This window comes from Staurois parvus, unplaced genomic scaffold, assembly GCF_062004578.1.
Source record: "Staurois parvus isolate SC_StPar_1 unplaced genomic scaffold, SC_StPar_1.0 ptg000029l, whole genome shotgun sequence".
Lineage (NCBI taxonomy): Eukaryota > Metazoa > Chordata > Amphibia > Anura > Ranidae > Staurois > Staurois parvus.
Genome location: NW_028317825.1, coordinates 609,202 through 633,526, shown reverse-complemented (window position 1 = coordinate 633,526; position 24,325 = coordinate 609,202). Strand labels below are relative to the sequence as shown.

The 24,325-nt window shown below is 42.1% G+C and overlaps 1 protein-coding gene across 1 annotated transcript; it reads right to left on the bottom strand.

Annotated features, from left to right (window-relative positions):
• Window positions 1-1,114: 1,114 nt before the first annotated feature.
• Window positions 1,115-24,253, bottom strand: EIF2S3 (eukaryotic translation initiation factor 2 subunit gamma). The gene is made up of 12 exons (XM_089656964.1): window positions 24,104-24,253; window positions 14,256-14,319; window positions 11,759-11,886; window positions 10,923-11,044; window positions 10,714-10,808; window positions 8,105-8,263; window positions 6,392-6,526; window positions 5,089-5,183; window positions 4,262-4,406; window positions 3,360-3,529; window positions 2,219-2,391; window positions 1,115-1,687 (listed from the first exon to the last, which is right to left on the bottom strand). The coding sequence occupies exons 1-12, from the start codon at window positions 24,170-24,172 to the stop codon at window positions 1,624-1,626; spliced, it is 1,419 nt and encodes a 472-aa protein (XP_089513090.1). The 5' UTR covers window positions 24,173-24,253; the 3' UTR covers window positions 1,115-1,623.
• Between the last annotated feature and the right edge of the window lie 72 nt (window positions 24,254-24,325).

The following is a 24,325-nucleotide window of genomic DNA, read 5'->3' as shown; positions in this document are numbered from 1 at the left end:
TTCTCCTTCCGAAAGATGGTTTCTGCTCTCCAAACACCTGCTGCACTACCACAGGCATTTGAATACAGCTGTAAAGTTACCAACTTTTTTTTGTTACAATGCTGCAATTCACTTCTGCTGTGTGGTATATTTGTGGCACTACGATTAGGTTTCATGACTTGCAACTCTTGACTGACCAGTCTCTTATTTGGGTGCATTTGTAGCTCATTCTCCTGGTTGTAGAACCAGACAACTGAGCACTTTGCATATTAGCCTGATAGGTGTGTCTTATACCATAAGATGGTAAAGTGTTACTAAACCCACAACAGTAAAATCAGTCTGTATATACAATAAAGCATGCTTGTTATACTCACTGTGGAACCTAAGGGGTTAATCCTCTGCATTGTGCAAAAAAGCCGTTTGATTCTGTTTTCTCTGTTCCTCCTCTTGTTCAAATGTCCACATCTTATCTACTGATAAGACAGACTAAACCCGTATGTCATATACACATGCTCAGTTTAGTGTGCATTGCTAGAGGTTTTTGGGTTTTTTTTTCGGAAGAGAGCATGAGATCAGCACTGTCCAGAGGGTCAGGAGTTTTGCATCCTCCTAGAGCAGAAATAAAACTCCTCCTACAAGCTTTAATCAGTGCTCTGCTGAAGTCACAAGACTGCTATATACTGCTAATGGGAAAAGGTATTTAGCAATTTATATTTACTAAAATAATTGCATTTCCATGTTCTGTGGGAGACCAGCTATAGTGAATGCAGGGTCCTGAGTTTAGTAACACTTTAATTTACTAACATCAGGTTTCCTATGCAAGTTGATGACACTGGGCCTATTTAGCCATGTCCAGAATAAACATTCTCTACTGCCCCACAGCAGCCAGAGTCTAACTTTTTAAAAAATGGTTTGAATCCAATTTATTATTGTAGGTCAAAGCAGATCGTCGATAATATAAAACTTTGATGAATTAAAGCAGTTGTAATGTTCACCGATGACTTACACATCTCGTAGTAGACTGGCACAATTCTACATACAAACTCCATTCATCAGAAGGCACTAACATGATCGTTTCTCATACCCAATTCCAAAGCTGAAAAGAAACCACCCAAGTGTCCCCTGTATCACCCACTTCATCAGAATACAAATTTTATTCATACTTCCAAGCCGTTCACAGGGCCATCACAAAGATATACTGGCAAATCTGAGCAAACAGAGTAGTATTTATAACCTCACCGCACTGTGACTGTTCAGAGCTAAGCTTTTACTTTAATTAATTGGAGTAGTAAAGCATTTGGTCTTTTGAAATTTATTCAGCTGACATTCCTTCACTGATGAAACAAGTCCTGAGGTCTGGGCCAAATCAGGAAGAGTAAAGAACATAGCATTGTACTTTGTAACAAAGCATACAATTTGACGTGACACAAGGCAGAAGGTCTCTGGATAGCGTCATAAAGTTTGTCTTGTGCTGAAAATCTGCTCAATTATAAATTAGAACCTGGGACTATAAAATAATAAGCTTCTGTGGTATGGAGACTTATATAATCCATATAGGTAGCACTTCCTCAGTAAGTATTTGGCAGATGTTATTTTTTTTTTTCTAAAAACATTTTAGCAGCGATGTGGGATCTTGAATTCTATTTAGTCATCATCTACAGTTGGCTTTATTGTTACGCCTCTTCTTATTTGACCCCAGCCAATCAAACTGCAAAGAGAAGAAACAAATAGAATTGAGACAAAAAAAAATTAACCAGATTTGTAAGATTCTCATCTTAGTAGTATGGTGTTGTAATATGTTTACCAACCACATCACAAAAACCATCAACTCATCCTCTCATCCTTTTGTATCACTTGCCCCTCCCTTCTAGATTGTAAGAGTTTATGAGCAGGGCCCTCCTAATCCCTGTAGGAAGTTGTATTGTAACTGTGCTGTCTACCTTTATTTTGTAAGAAGCAGCAAAAACAGTTGGTGCAATATAAAATAATAACGTGCTATGCCTGCCTTCCATGAGAAACACCATTTCACAAACATAAAAAATATACAACATCTATAAACATCCCATACACAGAAAAAGTCAATTTCATGCACGGTAACAAATATTTTAGCAGCCGAAGTGGTACCCTAGTAACCAAAACATAACAGTAACCAATGGAAAAACTGTAACTAGTAAGTTAAAACCTGTTTAAACATTATGGACACTTCTATATTAAAGAATGAGCAGCAGAATAACTTTACCGCCAATGTTTTTCAACTCTTCGGCTGAGAGCTATTTTCTCTCCTACTTCTGTGCACACAGGGTTTGTGAGCACAATCTTTCCTAAATCGGCTTTTACAGCACTAACACGGCCTCCAGTGGATAGGGAACCAATATTGACCATCAGAACCTCATTCTTAGATAGTTTTTGCACCTAAAACACAGAAAAAAAACAACATTTTAATGAAACATAAAACTGTATTTGTGCTATAATGCAGTAAGTAACTAGAATATAGAAATTTTTTTAAGTACTTAAATGGTAAACACTAACGTGTTTACCACAACAATTTCTACTGCCTTTACCCATTTTCTGTTCGCCCTATAGCAGATTAACTGCTATAGGGCCTACGTTCTGTAAAAAATCACGTGTATAAAAAAGCGATTTTACACTTCTGCCTCGGGGGGTGCGTGCCTGCTTCCAGAGCTCCACTTCTGCTGTGCTTGGACACAGCAGAAGCTGATAAACAGGTGCCAGCCAATGGATGAGCACTGGCACCCATTGATTGCCAAGGAGACTGACAGAACTTAGTTCTGCCTATGTAAACAAAACAGAGCTGTATTCTGTCAGCGGGGATCTGCTAGATTTTATTCATGGAATAAAATCTCGCAGATTGCCTAGTAAAAACAGTGCACACAGTACACAAATACACTGGCTAGGCACAAAATTAGCCCTTTGATCGCCCCAGATGTTTAACCCACTAACAGCCAGTGTCCTTAATATAGTGACAGTGTATATTTTTAGCACTGATCACTGTATTAGCGTCACTGGTTCCCACAAAGTGTCAGTTAGTGTCAGACTGTCCACCGCAATATTGCTGTCCTGCTGCAAGTCGCTGATCGCAGCCATTACCTATTCTTTGTTTTGCTTTTTTAAACGTCTGTGGATTTTTTTGTTTATAGTGCAAATAATAAAAACACAGAGATGATCAAATACCACCAAAAGAAAGCCCTATTTGCGGGGAAAAAAATGACATAAATTTCATTTATGTACAGTGTTGCATGACCGCACAAATGTCAGTTAAATTAACGCAGTGCTGTATCGCAAAAAATGGCCTAGTCATGAAGGGGGGTGAATCTTCCGGAGGTCAAGTTGTTAACAGAACAAAATACTTAAATCTTCACCTTTGCTGCCTTTTTGTCCCCTTCTGTGCGAACTCCGAGGAGACGTCGCAAAAGGAAGTAAGAAATTTCCAGCTCTGTAAAGATTTCAGGCAGCGCACCAACTGCACCAAGAACCTGCCCGACCATACGATCAGCACGACACAATGTTGGGTCAATCTTAGTGCCAACACCTTAAAGAAAAATAATACGATTTGTAAGATTTGTGGATTGCAATGTTGCACTGAAAGATAAATCATACATTAAAAACTGTAATGGATTTCCTTACAAGACTAAAAAATAAATAAAAAAAGGTAAAAAAAAAATGTGTGTGTGTATATATATATATATACACACACACACACACACACACACACACACACACACACACATATATGTGAGCTTCTTCTGAGACGCCATGTGTTTCAGTGTTTTTTCACAAGAAGTCTTTCTTCGTGGGCTACAGAATGAGCACCTCTTACCACTGTAGCGGTTCTTAATAAATTAGCTACATTAAGCCCAAATTGTAAAGCCCACTACAGGTAAAGTATGTCCAGACATAACTTTTTTCAGTGCGAAGAGATTAGAACTCGTCAGCAGCAAATAGCCATTCTGGGGCTTAGAGAAATTTACAGGAGAATCTAACCAGAAACAGACAAAAATTTAAAAAAGGAAAAAAAAAATGTGTTCTTAATAGAGCTTTATACTGCTGTCTGTGTCTCTGTTGCAGATTTTCCCTCACTTCCTGCCTGCTATCACTGTCGTCATCCGGACAGTGCATGAGGGGAGAGGGGGATATCTCAAACAGCACTGGAGCGCTGAGAGCGTGCAGATGTTCCTTTCCAAAAAAAGAAAAAAAAATGTTTTGACTGGACAGAACTCTTCAAGTCTCATGGAAGTTTGTGAATGGGATTAAAACAACTTACCAATAAGGCCCCCTGGAGCAGCATACTGCAAGTCATTGTGCTCAGCAAATAGAGACACAATTTTTGAAAAGATTGGCTTGCACATAAGTTTTCCTTCACTATCCTTGGACACAATTCCAGGCCGAACCTCTATTTCCTGTCCCACCTAGAATACAAAGGAAAATAAATAAATCTTGATTTCTAGATAAAAAGAACCATTAGTTGCTGGATGATCGTCAGCCAGCAACGATCATCCAGCAATTAATGGTCAGTTTTGTGGAATACTAGTGACCTACTATTGTACACTTGGAGATTCATGCCTATTGTATCTGGAAACATGTGAGTGCAATACCAGTGTGTCTGCTTTTACTAAAACAGAATTACACTACTTTGGATGCCTCTCTCCATTCCTTACATGTATATATCGATTGGCTCTACATTTGAATCACTGGGGAACAAGCTCCAGCATGACTTCCTATGCCCCACCAAAAGCATGAAAGACTCTTATTTCACCATAAGAGTCCATTAAAGTTGGCGAGTGAGGGGGCACAAAGGTGGGGAGCACAGAGCACTTATCACCTCTCTGGATGTGAAAAGGCATTTTTGTTCATTTGATTTCACATTTGGGACTTTATTTCACTATTTGTTATGTGTTCATTATTTAAGCATGTTCAACATGTCATATAACACAATGAGGCAGCACTCCTGCTATTTTGTGTATTATGTTGTTAAGGTTGTACCTTTATAGGAGCAGCAGCCCATTTTTTGTTTAATATTGAGTGTGCACTATTGGTTGGTGTGTCCTACGCGCAGGTGATCATTATCCATCATTCAGTAATGTTGCTTACCTTTAATACGCCTTTCAGAATACTGCCTCCTGCTACTCCTCCTTTTAGATCATCAACTTCACATCCTGGCTTGTTGACATCAAAAGATCTGATAACTGGACAGCAGCAAATTATCTTAGTCAAAACATGAAACCGAATTATCCTACTGCAAAAACATTGTTTATAATGATTAAAGAGTAAATTTTGTACAAATATGCCTTTTCATTTTATCAATTCCACATTTGATAAATATGGTTTTATTTAACTTACTCCAAGTTAAAAAAAACAAAATCTTTCTGTACAGAACTCACTATGCCAACGCGTCCAGAGCAACCCTGTCACTTTAAAATACATGCTTCTCAAATAACACTAGAAGATGGTGTAGCATTTGGTTGCTCTGGACTTGTTGGCACAGTGAAACCTGTATGGGCCTATATCTTGCCTACTCCCCTCCCAGGGGGTGGTTTGGTGAGACAGACACTCCAACGCTCAGTTGGTGACTTGGCCCAAGAAAAATATATCACCCTTTATAATCCTTCAATAAGTTGGGCACAGTCACCCATGCAACTTGTTGGAATCTGCCTGGGCCCCACCATATATTCAGCCTACAAGATTTCAGTGATTGTGAAGTCTTTTTAGAGATATAAAAAATACAGTAGTGTGTGAGATGTTATGTGAAGGACTGTAAATCTATGTATATTGTCTAATATTAGTTTTAAATATATATATTTTTTGCATTATAGTCACTGTGTGAACCTAATCAGCAAGAATAGAACTTCATGGTGTTCCAAAATATAGGCTTTTTTTGTTTAGTGTAAGGCTGCTTTCACCTTGCTAAAAGCTCTTCACACCACTGCTCTGCAGGTGTGGCGCGATTTGAAAAGGCCTGCATGCTGCATTTTTGGTGAGCTTTTTAAAACCACACCAAAAATGCAAAACCCCACTGAAATAAATGGAGAATGCATCACATGTCCATGTTCTATGGGTGCCTGCTGGGAGTCAGGCACCCAGAAAATGCACTAGAAACACATCAAATGCATATGCGTTTTTTTGGTACAATTTTTCAGCAGAGCAGAGTGAAAGCAGCCGAACGTGTGAATGGCTGCTGCAAATTGTGTTCTCAGCATAATAGTCCTAATCATCAAAGTCATTCCTCCTCCCCAACCTCTGAGGGTTGAAAGGTATAACCTAAACTAAATAAAAAACAAAACAAAAACACAACTTTACATAAAACACAAACCCAGTTTAATTTAAAAATAATCAACCCCCTCTGTAAAATATTGTGATTTTTCATTGACCCATCATCTACACATGCAAACCTTACCAATAAGTCTGGGCTCTGAGGTGAAGTCTCGTAGAGGCACTGGGATTTTCTTTACAATGTATTCACAGACTACTTCAATGTTATATTTCAGCTGAGCCGATATGGGAATGATAGGAGCCCCCTCTGCAACTGTACCTGTAAAAGCATCAAACACTAAAAGTCAGCAGAGTATAGAGTTCACCACAATGTAATCAATACCTTTGTACATCACGAAAACACTTTTTGTGTGAACAGTATGAAAAAAATTGATAGATAGATAAGGCAGGGAGACAAAAAACTGTTCACGAAGTTTGCGGACAGTCCCCAATTACACCTCTCCCCAACTGTTGTGAATGAGGGTGCTCAGCTCCAGCACACCCGAGACCGGAGATGAACATTGTCACCCAAACGTCAAATCGAAATTTGGAGCCTGCCGAGCAGCATGGTCTAGAGGTGTGAAAGAGATGGCGTGCCGTTTCACCATGCTAGCTCAGCAACAGGGACGGATCTAGGGGGGTGCTGACTTGCACACACACAGCAGTGAGGAGAGCTTGCTGTGTATGTACAGGTACCAAGTTACTTACAGAACACAGGAATTAGCTGCCACACAGTACGAGGTGCTAGAGAGCTTTGCACTGCACCACACAGAAAAAAGTACTGCATGCACACAGCTCTGAACCAGACATACCAGAGACAAGTTATTTTGACTTGTCAGATGGTAGAACTATGCTGGAATAGCCGCCTAACGCAGTCCCACCACATCTGGTGTGAATATACTGTAAAGGAAAGCATTAAAACCATGGCTCAACCACCTAGTTTTACCACCCTCAAACACAGATGTGAAGGACTCCTCATTGAGAAAAAAAAAGCACAGCTGCTATGAACAGAGTAACCACTGTGCAAATACCACTGGAAGTGACCTGTGTATATCCCTCTGTGGGCACTCTCTCCCCTCCACACCCTCTCCCCCCCCCTCCTCCTCTTTTCCCCCTCCCTGACTCCCCTTGCCCCATCTCTCTCCCCTTCCTGCCATGCCTCCCCACACCTTACTCTATGCACATCTTTACTGCTGACTCCTGCATTCTATATACTATACATTACATAGCCCTGACCAAAGTTCTTTAAGGTAGGCTCAGTGAAGCAAAATTATATCTTTTTGTGTGCATCTGCAAATGTAAATGAAAGTTTTAACTTAAAAAAAGGTTGAGAAAAATGTAGAGGAGAGGATAAAATGATACGGTGTTGAAATTATACCCCCTTACTTTTTTTTACTGCACCCCCAGATAAGTCAGGCTAGATCTGGCCCTGCTCAGCAACCAAAGCACAGATTAAGCAACAGAAGCTGTGATACCTATTTAATAAGAACTAGTCAGGGGTAACAAAGGTTTAATGAAATGGTAAAGAAAACATCTTTGCACTGGGGTTTCTTCATAAAGAACTTCTGTGTAAAAATGTTACACTGTAGTTAATTGCGCTGTCAGCAACAACTAACTACAATGTATCAGTGTTCGATTACATTTTAACAAACACTGACCAGACAGCTGTTTCTGCTGAGCAGAACTGAAAAAGCAGCAGCTCTGATATACAAACCAGGAGGTCAGATGACCTGTGTGCATAGCAGGCAGGGACCCTGGATACCTGGTATGTCCTAGGTCCCTAACTGGTTGAAGATGTCTACTTTTACACAGCAAAGCCCCTCTCCCAATCCCTGGAGAAAAGATCTAGCAACTTTACCTTGTACAAATGCAAGAATCTGCTCATATTGTTCCTTGGCTTGACTCTCTTTTACCAGGTCAATCTTATTTTGTAAAATAAGAATGTGCTTTAGTTTCATTATTTCAATAGCTGCCAAATGCTCGGATGTCTGGGGTTGTGGGCAGGATTCATTGCCAGCTGGAAATTCAAGTTGAAAATAACAGTTAACATCTGTAATGCATGCACAGCTACACAGAATGGAAAGTAAAGTTTATAGGAAAGGACACCTGCACAAAGAAATATATGGAATATCACTGATGATGCCCTTTTAAAAATGCTAGTTGCCCAGATGTTTCTACCTTTAATGACTGATAATGAGAACGTGGACAGTAAAGTCACACCTGCTCTACATGCTTATTCTGGATCATCTATTTAAAACATTGATCCCAGAAACTTGTAATACTGCTGGTAAAACTAGCATTTTCAGAATAGGTCAGCATTGACAGCCTAGGTATAGGTTATTTTAAACAGTTTTAATTTGTACGTGTGTATGTTATACCTCCTATTTTCAGGAACTGTGTGGCTAATCACCAAATGCAACCAATGGCATTTACAAGTAACTGTAATTTAAAGCAGAACGGCACCCAAAAAAAGGACATTTCTGGCTTACATCATTCCCACCCCTACAGTGCCACGTTTGGCAGTTTTTTTGGGGGTGGGTATCCATTCCCACTTCCGGATCAGATTGCTGGGAAGTTCGTCCCCCTTCATTCTTCCCTCTGCAGCCTTCTGGGACACATACGGGTCCCAGAGGACTATGGAACCATTCACAAAGTGCAGAGCGACTTGTGTACATGCATTAGGAAACCGACAGGCTTCACTGCCAGCACTGCCTGCACCCGAAGTCGGTTGAAGAATCAGCCTGGGAGAGGATATCGCTGGATCCTTGGTAAGTGTCCTTATATTAAAAATCAGCAGCTACTTATTTATATTTTCAATGTTTTTGGGGGAAACTGGAGCCCCTCTTTAATGAATGAAGGGTGACTGTGTGCAATTAAAGAGTTAAGCAATCTCCTTAAAATTTGCCTTTGGAAGGAACCAAAGTTTTTGGAAAATATACACAAAAACTGGTATAAAAACATCAAATCAAGCAAGAAATAAAGATATCAAGGGCCAGTGCATGAAAAAAAAATGTCAAACTTTGAATATCTCTTGAAGCACCATCAATTGTTTACCAAAACATATGGACAAGGCATGGAGAACTCTAATCATAAGCAACCAGGAGGCCATTTGTAACTTTGAAGGAGATGCAGAGAATTGCCGCTAAATCACTAAAAATAATCTAAAGTTCTTTAAAATTTGTTTTATTTAAAGCCAACAAATGTTAAAAAGAATCTCATCTGCATTCACTACATTTCTGACAAAGGCTACAAACCATTCTGCCATCTCAATCTCTCTCTTTGTAGCCATCCGTTTAGATGCACAAAGAGCAAAAATGGAAAGTTGATTTACTAAAGGCAAATACACTGTGCACTGCAAATGCAGTTGCTCTAGATTTGAGGGGAAGCTCTGCTGATTTCTATCATCCAATCATGTGCAAGCAAAAATGCTGACTTTTTATTTTTCCTTGCATGCGATTGGGTATTCTTTGCAAAGTGAAGCTTTATCTCATTTACGAAGCTATGGAGAACTGCACTTGCAGTGCACAGTAGATTTGCATTTAGTAAATCAAGCCCTCTGTCCCCATGTTAGTCTCACAGTAAAGAAAATAGGAATTGCTCCCAAAGACCCTCTCCACTTGCACCTCATAGGAAAGCTGCACCTGTCTTCTGGCCAAAGCAGCTCTGAGGCTGCAGCATTACATAAGAGAACACATTCTCGGAACCCTTTAGACGTGCTGGCCACTGGTAGGTGCAGACTTTAGATGTACAATTTACTGATCAGGTATTCCTGTTCCAGCAGCAGGTCTGATTAGGTGAAGTAAAGCCACTGATCATCACTTTGCACAGCTACTTTCTGCATCATTCAAGCAGGAAAAAGCATCATGTCTAAAGGGTGCAAGGGTTGTGTTCTTTCACTTGGGCTCAGACCGCAACAGCATTACAGTAATTGGAGGCACTGCAAGGAGATATGAGAAATGTGGTTTTGCAATAAGCATGAAGCCAAACGTATCTCCAATCCTGCCAGCTGTTACGAAAAGCCAAAAAACAGCTACATGGATGGACAGAGGATATGCACACATTGTTTTTGAGTCAGTGATTAATGTTCTTTATTGTCAATGTATCTTTAGGTCTCTTTTAATAACTAGCTGCTATCCTCTCAAGCAGAGTATCCGTATCACTGTGGAAAAGGGTTTTCTGGTCCCTGATAACCCTAAACTGAAGTATTTGGAAATCCAGCTGTGAACAGAGCAATAGGGATGCACAAGCACAAGTTATGCCTGTTATCCAGTGAACCTGTGCTTTTGCAAACCACAGGTTAAAATTAAGAGCAACTACTGCTCTTTCAGACATTGCCTAGCTAGATAACATAGCTATGTTTTAATTAGTAGCACAAGTTAAACAAGTATTTACCAGCTGTACATACAGAGCAGTGGTCATTATTCTTCGAACACAAAATTACACAGCTCTAACAGAATGCACACTCACCTATTAACAACAATGCAGCATCCATAACAGCTGCACCGTTCAGCATAGTTGCCATCAAAATGTCGTGGCCTGGGCAATCTACAAAGGATACATGTCTGCCAAACAAAGTTATAAAATGTTAATTTGAAAAAAGTAAAGAATCTGCTTCAAAACACTTTTCTTTTGAAGCATATTTAGTACTACCCACAACTTTCTCAACCATCTATTACCTGACTAATTTAAAATTTCCCTTTGTGTTAGGTAGGTCTGTTGGAAATTCATCAGGGGTGCTGCTGCCACAGGAGCGATAACACTCAGGCCTAGGACAGCTTAGGTCATCAAGTTTGTAAATCTGCAAAGACAAAATTCATTAGATGCAAAACACTAGGGAAATACAACATTGACTTTCATCATCAAAAAGTCTCAATTAAACAAAGCAATGATGTCCACTTAGCAGCAATTTTCCTTATGTTACAATAATCAAATTGCCAACATGCTGAAACTGCAGTCTAATGGGAGGTCATAAGATCCAGCTGAATGTCTTGAAAATGGTCAAATTAATCCAATCTGGGTTTTTAGGTCTGAACTTCCTAAGGACACTAAAAGCAGTTAATTAGAACCCCATATACTATCAAGTGTGGTTTTTGTATGTCCTGCACTTTTTATATTATGTTGAATAATAATCTGTATTAAGAGCCACTACAACAGAGGTTCAAATAGATCAAATAATGCTTATAACCAGCGCATATAAACACACCTGAAGGGAACCTCACAGGAAGACTGTAGGGGAGCTAAAACTACTGCTGTTTTTGAAAGTCCAGACTACCAAGCAATCATCTTCATCCTTGACAGCCAGTGGAAGTCAGGACGCTGATTCTGAGTCAGCTCCTTGCCAAGTAGCATAGGAAAGAAAAGGATGACAGTCTTGGAGCTTGCACGTTTAAAAAACTATTCAGCAATACTGCTGCTAATCTGACAAGTTATAAAAACTTGGCCATGGCACTCCAGGCTTTTCACCTTACTGGGAAGACTGTCTTACCACAACAAATTTTCAAAATGAAGTTACCTTAGCATTGGCATAACCAAGTTTGATGGTGATATTCCTTTCCAGCTCATTCTTAAACCGGACAGTATGTACACCAGAGATGGCTTTAACTACTGTTGATTTACCATGGGCTACATGACCAATGGTGCCTGCAACAGAAAGAAAATATTTACTAGAATCGTCAGTACATCCTAAAAAGGCAAAAAAAAGCCAGCATAGCATTTAATGCAACAATATCATACATTCTTCCCTGGTATTTGCTTCCCTACCTTATTTTTCTTAACCTATCCCCATCCTTGCTCATAGCCTTTCTCTATTTTAATTCTTATTCAGCCAATGCTTGCTTCTCACAATACTAGTCATTCTTCCTTATTGTTCCCTGGAGACATGGAAATAACTGAAAGAAATCTTCATGGTAAGTAAATCCCAACTAAGACAACTGTTTCCAGAATGGGTGGCCCCACTGAGAGATTCCCCCTTCAACTGTGTTTCAAAATTAGTAGTAAACCACTAAAAACTCAAAAAAAAAAAAAAAAAAAAAAAAAAAAAAAAAAGGTCCTCTGGAGGATAATAGCTTAATGTACTAGTATGCATTGCATGCTATTATTATTATACAGGACTTATATAGCACCAACAGTTTGTGCAGTGCTTTAAAATATAAAAAGGGAGACAGTACAATTACAATACAATAAAAAAAAAAAAAACACAGAAGAGGGCCCTGCTAATAAGAGCTTACAATTTAATAGGGTGGCACTTTATGAAAGACTTACCTTAACACGAAGCCCTCCAGCGGCACAATGTCACTGCTGTAGGCGATTCCATCTTAACCCGGTCTTCCTTATAGGTTTGTAGGCTATGGCTGCTTGAATGCTTGAGCTGCGACGATGTTACTCCCATGCATGCGTGCGGGAGTCAAGGCCACGGCATGGTTCTCTCAATGGACGGCACGCTGTCCATTGAGAGTGCAGTGCGCATGCACTGGTGATGTCACCAGCTGCTATTATCCTCAGAAAGGCAAGTGGTTAATGACTACTGTAGAGAATGTTGCCACTTCCTGTTTTGGTTACAACTTAAAGTTTTGGTTGAAGTTGTACCTTGAGAATAACAGTACCTAATATTATTGTCCTTTCTGTTGCAAAACCCATTCACTTTGGGTAAGCATAGACAAACGATTCAGACTTCTGTTTCTTTTATTTCTAATTGATAACTGCTTAAAGTAGTAGCAAATAAACTGTAATAGTTTGTTTACACTTGTAGCAGCCCTTGCATTCAACAGGAGGCTGGCGGGGTGACATGCCGTCTCCTCACTTCCTGTTTTACCCTGTAAACCCAAATCCCTGTACCACAACCACATGCATAGCACACAGTTGAGGTGCGGCCCCATTCACTTGAACAGATCAACATTTACCAGCAGCAGTCTACTGAATGGGGTATATTTTTGGCCACGGCTGTGGCAATGTGCACAACCCTCTCCAGCCAGTTTTGGGTTGTCATTTCCCCCCCAGCTACAAGTGTAAACTAGACCTAAACAAAACTAATATCTGTAAATGTTTTCATTGCTTAAAAACATAATGGAAGGTATGGAAAATATTTTGAATGAATAGCTGATGGATACAAATAAAAGCACCAGCAGGCTTACAGAGATGTTTAACTGCTTACATAGGATTCAAGTGAGAAGAAGCAGTAGATGTTTGCAGCTGAAACAGATGTATGTGAACAATAGAAGTCACTAAACCTGTACGAAGTAATGACAGGCTGAGAGGAGCCATCACTGTTTGCATGTATCTGAACACCAGGTGGTTAGGAATAGACAGATCTTCAAGCCTGGATGTATCTCTCTGCATATAGGGTCATTCCATCAGTCTCTAACCGCATGTAACTGTTAAGTTTGTGGATACATACAAGTTGAGCAACCACCACTGTTTGCATACACCAGTCATTCCAACAACAAAAATATCCTGATTCTTGACGCTGGAATCTGGTGTATGCAAGTAAATGCCTGTGTGGAAAAGGCCTTAAATACTAAACTCTGGTTTAAACAAAGCAAATTCTATTCAAGTATGGATTCTTAACAACAGAAGTACCTTCTATTGCTTTCAACCTACTCCAAACTTCCAAATTCCTAGTTTGTTTGCTGCTGTGATCTGACTACCTGTTACAGTGGGAGAGAGTGGATGTAGTCACCTTGTAAGTAAGAATGTAGCCACCCTCTTGCTTGTTCCAAACATGGACCAGGGACTATGGGATGTTTTGTGTGCAAAGGACAGTGCACATGACCGCAGGAGCAGGCAGAAACCCACAGTAAGAAACAATTTCATTAAAAATAGATTACAGAGCCATTACGTAGTGGATGTGTAAAGATTATATTTGGAGAATAAGGATATAGGTTGGTGTCACTTTAAGAAGATGAACTAGATGAGGTGACTAACACCAGGGAAAGTGCGGAACAGTGGCTATAATGGAGAAACGGTGGCATAAATTAAGATGAACATATCTGGTACAAAAACGTATATATTACCTATGTTGATTGTTGCTTGTCTGCTGATGATTTCTGGTGAGAGGGGCGTCAACTTGGTAACATCCTGTGAAAAAAGTAGGTGGCATTACCATATTGTACAATATACATATTATATACATACAACAAAACAAGCAGACAGGTTGTAATATTTTGCCTGATCACAATGGCATATACCAGCAGTGGAGGTGTCTGCAATAGCTCCATCAGCCCTCTCAATGGGCCTAAACACAATATCTGACCTAGCCCAAAAACTTATTTAACGCAGACCTAAACTGAATCTGAGCACCACAAACTGAAAAAGCTATTTCATTCATTTTTATTACTCAAAGTGAATTCTTTCAACCATCCATGGCTTCATTCTTTAATTTAAGGAGAAATCACTTTGAACAACACCCCCTAGCATTTCTAGCCATGACCATCTTCAGTAATGGCAGATAATTCAATTAGCATTTATTTCCTGGAATCTATACGCCCCTATCTCAGGTATGCAGGCAGGAGGTTGTGCTAAGATGAGAAATCTCCTCTTCTCCATATGAAAGAAAACAAAATTCCCATGAAAACTTCTGGGATGTATGTATGGCCTAGTCCAGAAACCAACTGAATGCACAAAAAAAAAAAAAAAGACAAATATAATATACCTTATTTATTTACTAAAGCTGTCCATAGACAGTGCAATTTTCTTTCCTGAAACAACCAAGCTTGTGTTAGAGATCTAGAGGAGCAAGTTGCAACACTGGGAACCGACAACCTTGAAAGGGGTCTTCTGCTCCCTGAGCAGGTAGCTAATGGGATTGATGTGGGGGGGGGCTAATCAGGATTATCAGGTAGGAAGATAGGTTACTGTAACGAGAGGGAGTGGTAGGGGCTCACAGAAAGGGAAGGCCGGCCCTGGGTTTGTGCACCCAAACAGATTTGCCAAGTTGGGTGAGGATGTGGGGGTGGCAAGCTCAGGGGTGGCAGCCCTGGATGTCACTGCTATCCCTAACAGCCAGGAGGGCAGACCATCTGGGAGGGATGGTGAGGGTAGTGCAGGAAGGCCTAGACAGTTGGTGGTAATAGGGGATTCTATAATCAAGACTAATAGAATAATTTATCGCCAGGATCGCCTCAACCGAATGGTTTGCCGTCTCCCTGGTGCCAGGGTTCGGCATGTGGTGGACCGGGTTGATAAATTACTGGGAGGGGCTGGGCATGGCCCAGCTGTCTTGGTCCATGTTGGAACCAATGGCAGAATACATGGAAGGTGGAGGCTCCTTAAGAATCAATTTAAAGAACTAGGCTGCAAGTTGAAGGGAATGACCTCCAAGGTGATATTCTCTGAAATATTACCTGTGCCATGCGAAACACAGGAAAGACAGGGAGATTAGAGAACTGAATGCATGGTTATAGACCTGGTGTAAGAGGGAAGGATTTGGGTTTCTAGAGCACTGGGCTGACTTTTCATTGGGGTGCAACCTATATGCTAGAGATGTTTTGCACCTAAAAGGAAGGGGGTCTGCTGTGCTGGGGGAGAGGTTTACAGGGAGGGCTGGAGGAGTATTTAAACTAGGATCAAGGGGGGAGGGAAAATTAGATTATAATGGGGTAGACAGATCAGACGGGTCAGTCCTTATTGTTGGGTGGAATGGGGAAAGATGGGGGAGGGCTATGGCCGATAAGAAAGTTCTCACGTTACAAACAACCACTGGAATTGGTACCATTTGTATGAAAATAAAAAATATGCAAAATACATGTGAACAAGGTGTCAATGAATGTTTGTACACCAATGCCAGAAGTCTGCCAAGAAAAATAGGTGAGTTGGAAGCTTTGCTGCATGAAGAGAACTATGATTTAATTGGTATTCGAGAATTTTAGCTTCATTCTTCACATGACTGGGCCATTAATATTCCTGGCTATGTTCTCTTTCAGAAAGACAGGTTAAAAAGGAAAGGTGGTGGTGCACATGGGGGTGCATACTACAAAGATAATCATTGGAGCTTGTTATAGGCCTCCCAGTATTAATGAGGAGGTGGAAACTCAGCTCCTTGCACAGATCAAAAAGGGCTGCAAGGGCCGGGACAGTGATAATAAGACCAGATGAAGATGGAAGCACTGGGGAGTTGTGACACAGCGCTGGAGGGCTCAGTTTGTAGGCAAGTCTGTCATAATATACTAGTATGAGGTGCCTAATAGTACATTATGATGCATACCTGCAGGGGGCCTGTTATCTTACATTGTATAAGAGACTTTACTACTGCTTTAAGTAATAAGCGTGCACAGAATATTTTTGGAGAATAAGGATAGTTAGTGTCACTTTAAGAATGCATTTTTCTAAAGAAGTTTGCAGTTTAGGATACAATTCAGCAATGACATGTAGGTGATCAGCAATCTCACTTGAATTCCCCCCCCCCATTAAACCATATTTTACGAGTATGCGTTGGAGGATAGTTGACACAACTATCAGCTACCAATTGAGGACATTGAGTATGCTACATACACCCCCAAGAAAAACTTCACTGATGTACACAGGGTGTGTGTAGTACGTCGTCCTGGCTGCTGATGCTACCCCTCACACCCAAATGTGACTCCTGACTCTTAGAATGAAAAGTTATAATGGAAATACAGCAGCTATAGAAGCTGCTGCTGTCAAAAAAAAAAAAAAAACAGACTGTGTGACAATGTTCATCAACATTGTTCAGAGCCGAGAAAGAATCATTCCTATTATATCCACTATGTTGCATTTTTTGCCAGATGCAAGGGATCTGCACATATGCCAGTTAAAGCAATCTGACGAGCTTTTTTTTATTCAAGTCGATTTAACCCCTCAATAACCATTAGTTTACCTCTAATCAGCCGTAATTAAAGCAGAACTAACCCCTTCAGCCAAGCAAGCTGCCATCTTAGCCTGTTTGATTTGCAACTGCCAGAGAGCTGCACATGTGATCAGCTATGGCACCACCCATTTGAAGATTTGACAGGTTGGTTGACAACACCAGCAAATGTGTCAGTTACCATTCCTGGCATACCAGAAATGTAACTGTTTAACTGATGGCTTCTTCCTTTTCCTGCTGATTTTTGTCTATTTCTAACCATTACCACTAAGGCCCCATTCAACCAAGTGCAGAGCAGTCAGTTTTACTCTACACTTTCTGCAAGGGCACAAAGAAAACAATTGTTCTCTATGTGCCTTGTTCACACCATAATACTAGTGTCACATGCAGATTTTTTTCTGCGCAGGGATTTGTAACATGTATAAAGACTTGCAGAAAGGCGTATGAAAACAGATATCTCTGCAAGCAAAATATGTGCATTTTTTCCATCAGTTTTTCAGCACGTATGGTGTGAACAAAGCCTTAAACAGTCTTTGCTTAAATTTTGTTTCATTTCTTTTTTCATTCATTCTTTTAAAGGATATATCACAAAATTGAAAAAAAAAATCATTTGTAAATATTTTTACAATGCATAGTACCAGAATCCTCATTTTTATGGTAATTTAAAACAGGACAAATTATAAAATAAAAACGTTTTATCTAAGGTAACACCGCTTTTTTCTTTTTAAATGAACACTGATCATATGAGAAAAATAATTTTTTTAGTTTTGTTAAAGAAGTTCACTTTTAGGAACATGTAACATATTCCAGCTCCTGCACCTTCTGTCCCCGACCCACCCCCTGTACAGTTCCACTTTACGAATATGGAAATATCTCAATGCCCATAGTCTGACCACTGGTTCATGTTAAAGCAAATGATGTCATCAGATGAGGGTTTTACAAACCTTACATTACATTCTGCATGTCCAGAGTGTGTATACATTGTGACATTTCTACCCTGTGGGCTTCACTATGTTATCTGCAGCATCACAGAAGGAAGGAGTAGATTATACATTTCAGCCCAAAAGACGACCTTATGTGGGAACTTTTGGATATTGTAAAGAAATTGTTGCCCAATGTTTACTTTTAGCTTTCATCTATACAACTGTGTTTAAAACTGCTGTTATTAGCCCTCATGCACACTGGATGTTTTTACAGTTGCTGTTTTTGGCATTTGACATTTTTTTCTACAGCCAGTAAACACCCCAGCATGTTATCCTGTGTCCATGCACTGTAATCAGCGTTTTTTGGCAGAAAAAACCCCCCCAGGACTAGAGGGTTTCTAGAGAGGTTTTTTTAGCTGTAAAAATGCTCTAATGCTGAAAAAGGCGGCAAAATGCAGTAAAATGCAGCAATCTGGCATTTAAAAAAAAAAAAAGCTAAAAAAGACGCAAAAAAAAAAAACACGGCAAAATGCTAATGCAAAAACCCACTGAAAAATTCACGTTTTTACTATGACTTTACACAGCTAATGTTACCAGAGTTATTAAAATGCCCAGTGTGCACGCAGCCTTAGAGTGAACAGTGATAGCCCAGGACTGTAACTAAACATCTCTACAACACATGCATTATCTCCCCAGTATGTAACCCTTTAGGTACAGAAAATGATCTGTTGATCCTGGCAGAAATGCACACAGCTCCTAACTTCCTATTGTGGGCCAACAATTCATAAGTGCCTTTTCTGGACTGAAATGGTATCTGGAAGGAATGGTATTTGCCTTGCTCATCTGTCCTTTGGTAAAATACAGAACAGCTCTTCCTCTCCTAATTCTTGAAAATTGGGGAGGTGGGAGGCATGTAATCCAAGTGAAGAACTGGGAGGGCCAATTCGACTTCTTGGGATACCACAGGAAAAGTCATCAGGACAATTCTTGTATTCTGACAGTATCTATACATATTTTCTTTGGGAAAAATAAAACTAAGTCTAACAGACCAAATACAGCAAATAATAGAAATTCATTGTTAGTTTGCATAATGTTTAATAAACTCTTCAAGGAGAAGGTAATGTAGAGAACTGTCATACTGCTTAAAAAGTGGCTTGGTGTGGGAAATTGCTTTACCCTTGATTTTAAGCTCAATTCACTGAGCTAGAATGATTATTTTGTTATAATGGTAACTCATCTCAATAGTTAGAGGTACTATGAGCTAAAATCGAGTCTTATGGCTGATAATCGAGACATATTTGAAAACCAACAAATGCACCACAGCTGAAAGTCTTTATGTAAATAAATGCAGACAGGATACAATTTAGAACCTGTGTATAGTTATAGGAAATACACTGCAAGCATACACAGCTATTTATGTTTTGTATTCTAAATTTGTGAAAGATTCTCTATAAGAACTAGTAAAAGTACACCAAGGAAAAAGTAAGATGGTGCCAATGTTGTCATGAACTGCAAGTCTTTTAAATTAATCTGTTTACAAATATGCTGCTGTAGTTACCTGACACAATTTAGGGCCCATTAACACTGAGCTTTGCTGGCCAGCATTTCCCAATACATAGATAAAGCAGTGTGCCTGAGTCCTGTGAGTTTAGCTCACACCATTGCACTGCATCTTGATTTGTAGTGTTCCTATGAAACGTGCTGATCTAGCAGCTGAGAGGTAGTAATAGAGTCTGGGGTTTAATTACTTGCCGCCAAATCACGTACATGACTAACTTCAAGTGGTTATACCATATAGTTATGACAGTTGCAGCCAAAACCCTGGTATCATTTTCTTCAGCCGGTGATGCTCTATAAATTAAAAGGAAGCCTAGCTGCCAATTAGCTGCTGGATTGCTTTTATAGGTGGTGGAAGGGGGTTCCCCCCTCTCCAGGCCTCTAATGTACCAGTGGGGAGCCCGGGATCTGATCTGGCAGTTGCGCCGGCTCACAATAAAGGTGTTTGGAGGCTGAACGTCTCTGATCACCTCTATGGTCTAGAGCAGTGGCCTCCAAACTGTGGCCCTTTGTTTGCTTTTATCTGGCCCTTGGGGCACCATTCCTACTACTGATACAAGGCACTATTCCTACCTCTGACCCCAACAATGGGGCATAATTCCTGTCACTGATACCAACAATGGGGCACTATTCCTCCCACTGCCCCCAACAATGGGGCATAATTCCTGTCACTGATACCAACACTGGGGCATTATTCCTCCCACTGACACCAATGACGAGGCACTATTCCTCCCACTGACACCAATGACGAGGCACTATTCCTCCCACTGACACCAATGACAAGGCACTATTCCTCCCACTGACACCAATGACAAGGCACTATTCCTTCCACTGACACCAATGACAAGGCACTATTCCTCCCACTGACAGCAATAGCAGGCAGGGGTGTGAATGTTTGAAAAAACTACTTGTCCAGGGACTAAATCAGTACCCCCAATCTACTTGTCTTGTAACAAAAAAAAAACAAATTTTAACCAAAACCGTAATTAAATCTGCTTTAAGCAATGTCTGGGGCTTTTAAAAACAAAAGGAGCTCTATGGTGATTTAAACATTAAATAGTTTTACCATTGTGCTGTAAATCTCCTTCTCCCCTCCCTGCCTGTCTCCAGCACCACTCCTGGGGACTAGCAGGGAGGAGAGAGAAACCTTGCAGTGTAATGAGCACCGATTGGCTGCTCCTCAGGAAAGGGGCATGTTGGGCTTATCCTTTATCCATTTCACTGCCAGAGCTGTTTTTGCACGAGTAAATAGATATCCAACATGTCAAGCCTTAAATTTGCATGCGCTTGTGAAACGGCAACAAACTTTAGTAGCCTATATTTTCTATAGGTGGTGCTTTTAAAGCCCTAAAAGGTCATCAGTTTAGCGTTACGGAGGAGGTCTGGTGCTAAAATTATCACTCATTCTGGCGTGCGCGGCGATATGCAACATGAGTATCGCAGTTGAAGTTATCATGTGTAGGCGCGCCAGCATGTTTTCTACATTCGTGTGTGCGTACATATGTGGGGGGCCTTGAAATTTTTTTTTTTTTCGGGGGGGGGGGGGGGGTGTTATATGCTTGGGTGTAACTTAATTTTAAAAAAAAAAAAATCATTTTTTTACTTAACTTTTTTAGAACATAGGGGACAAAAAGTCCCTGCATGTCTCCCCTGTGCTCGACTGAATGTAATGCAGGGCGCATCGCATTACATTCTTTCCCGGCCTCAATAACTGGGAATCACTTCCAGGTCAGGGGAGGGGAGGTGAGCGGATGTCTCCGCTTTCCTTCCTCCCCTATACCACATCCCGCCAGCACCCAGTGAACTAGTTCCAGGCCTACAGATGGGCAAGCTGAGCCTGGGACATATAGTGAGCAGATGCTTCCACCTGACAGATGAGCCCTGCTGCTTGCCCGCAGCAGGGCTAATGGCAAAAAATCCCTACTACATTTCCCGGGCGTCGGGCGATATGAATTGTACATCCCTGGGAGGGTGCTAGTCTTACCATGGACATCAATGATAGGGCACGATTCCTTCCCAATACTAACAATGGGGCAATGTTCCTCCTACTAATACCAATGATGGGACATTGCTTACGCCCATTGATGCCAGGGCATTGTCTACCCACTCTGGGCGCCCCCTTCAGTTCTGAAGGACAGTAAACTGGCCCTTTGTTTAGAAAGTTTGGAGACCCCTGGTCTAGAGGACCGAAAGTGACAAGCATTTCCATCACTTCTGGTTAGGGCAGATTTAAACACTGCCAATTTTTTTCTGAAAAGCATGAGATCACGGTTTGTTTTTTTATCCCATACTTGCAAGGGCAGAGGAGAGATCTGGGGTATACAGACCCCAGATGTCTCCATAAAGAGGACCTGTCATACTTTATTTCTATGACAAGGGATGTTTACAAAAAATTAAAAAAAAAGGGACAGTGTAAAAATAAAATTGTTTTAATAAAATGAAAAAACAACATTTCTTTAAAGCGCCCTTAACACATGCACACGCAGAAGTAAACAGAGTTTGCGCCACACGTGAGGTATCACCAAACTTTATCGCAAGAGCAATAATTCTGGCACTTGACCTCTTTCGTAAGTCTAAAGGGGTAACCTGTAAAATATTTGAAAGCATTAAGATTTTTTAAGTATCCTAGTTTATTGCCATTCCACGAGCGTGTGCAATTTTAAAACCTATTTACGCGCTGTAACATCTTTTATATCATAGTAAAAACCTGGGTTATATATTGTGTTTTTATGCATTAAAATTCATTAAAGTGTATTCTTTTCAAATTGAGTTTGAAAAACCACCGTGCAAATACAGTGTGACTAAAACAAAACAGAACAATATTGTATTCTCTAGGGCCTCTGCTAAAATATATACATGATGTTTGGGGATTCTAAGTAACTTTCTAACAAAAATATACCGATTTTTACATGTGAGCAAAAAGTGCCAGAATAGGCCTGGAGTTCACGTGGTTCTTGCCTGAGGTGCCATGTAGAAAGGTATGAGCTGAAAGAAGTCCTGTCACATGTCTGAGGTATACAGCAAAACAAATATAAATAAAAGATCACAGTGATGCGAGAGTGTGACTCTCTGCTTGTTTCATGCTATCAACTGTGTATGTAGCCCCAGTCCAGTCCTACAGGCGGTCCCTGCCGCGCGCATCGCCCCAGTCCTACAGGCGGTCCCTGCCGCGCGCATCGCCCCAGTCCTACAGGCGGTCCCTGCCGCGCGCATCGCCCCAGTCCTACAGGCGGTCCCTGCCGCGCGCATCGCCCCAGTCCAGTCCTACAGGCGGTCCCAGCCGCGCGCATCGCCACAGTCCTACAGGCGGTCCCAGCCGCGCGCATCGACCCAGTCCAGTCCTACAGGCGGTCCCAGCCGCGCGCATCACCCCAGTCCTACAGGCGGTCCCAGCCGCGCGCATCACCCCAGTCCTACAGGCGGTCCCAGCTGCGCGCATCACCCCAGTCCTACAGGCGGTCCCAGCTGCGCGCATCACCCCAGTCCTACAGGCGGTCCCAGCTGCGCGCATCACCCCAGTCCTACAGGCGGTCCCAGCTGCGCGCATCACCCCAGTCCTACAGGCGGTCCCAGCTGCGCGCATCACCCCAGTCCAGACCTACAGGCGGTCCCAGCTGCGCGCATCACCCCAGTCCAGACCTACAGGCGGTCCCAGCTGCGCGCATCACCCCAGTCCAGACCTACAGGCGGTCCCAGCTGCGCGCATCACCCCAGTCCAGACCTACAGGCGGTCCCAGCTGCGCGCATCACCCCAGTCCAGACCTACAGGCGGTCCCAGCTGCGCACATCACCCCAGTCCAGACCTACAGGCGGTCCCAGCTGCACACATCACCCCAGTCCGGTCCTACAGGCGGTCCCAGCTGCACACATCACGCCAGTCCGGTCCTACAGGCGGTCCCAGCTGCACACATCACGCCAGTCCGGTCCTACAGGCGGTCCCAGCTGCACACATCACCCCAGTCCGGTCCTACAGGCGATCCCAGCTGTACACATCACCCCAGTCCGGTCCTACAGGCGGTCCCAGCTGTGCACATCACCCCAGTCCAGTCCTACAGGCGGTCCCAGCTGTACACATCATCCCAGTCCAGTCCTACAGGCGGTCCCAGCTGTGCACATCACCCCAGTCCTACAGGCGGTCCCAGCTGTGCACATCACCCCAGTCCTACAGGCGGTCCCAGCTGTGCACATCACCCCAGTCCTACAGGCGGTCCCAGCTGTGCACATCACCCCAGTCCTACAGGCGGTCCCAGCTGTGCACATCACCCCAGTCCTACAGGCGGTCCCAGCTGTGCACATCACCCCAGTCCTACAGGCGGTCCCAGCTGTACATATGACACCCTGCATGGTAATGAGCTGTGAGGCCATTGTAGCCGGGGAGGCGGTCTCCACCCAGACAGCGAGCGGCACACGAGGTAGGAGATAAGCCTCGGCCAGCATGAACTCCAGCCGTGAGTGATATGACCCCCTCCTTCACACACATTCCCAGCCACCATACGGCTCCATGTCCCGGCCCCAGTCCACAGAGCGGACGGAAGGCACCCGCGGAGAACATACTCACCAAAGTCGCCAAATCCTGCCTGGATAAATGAGGCTGCCCCAGAGTCACTCCCGGCTCGTCGCCCGCCATCTTGGTGAAGAGGAAGTCGCTAGCAGTTCCAGGATGCTCACTAAACCCATTTCCGGGACATGCTGCGTTCCATGCCTCGTCCTACTCCAAAGACACGCCCAGAACGGCGCAACGCTGCCGATGATTGGTTCTTAGACTGTTCGCGTCTTGCAG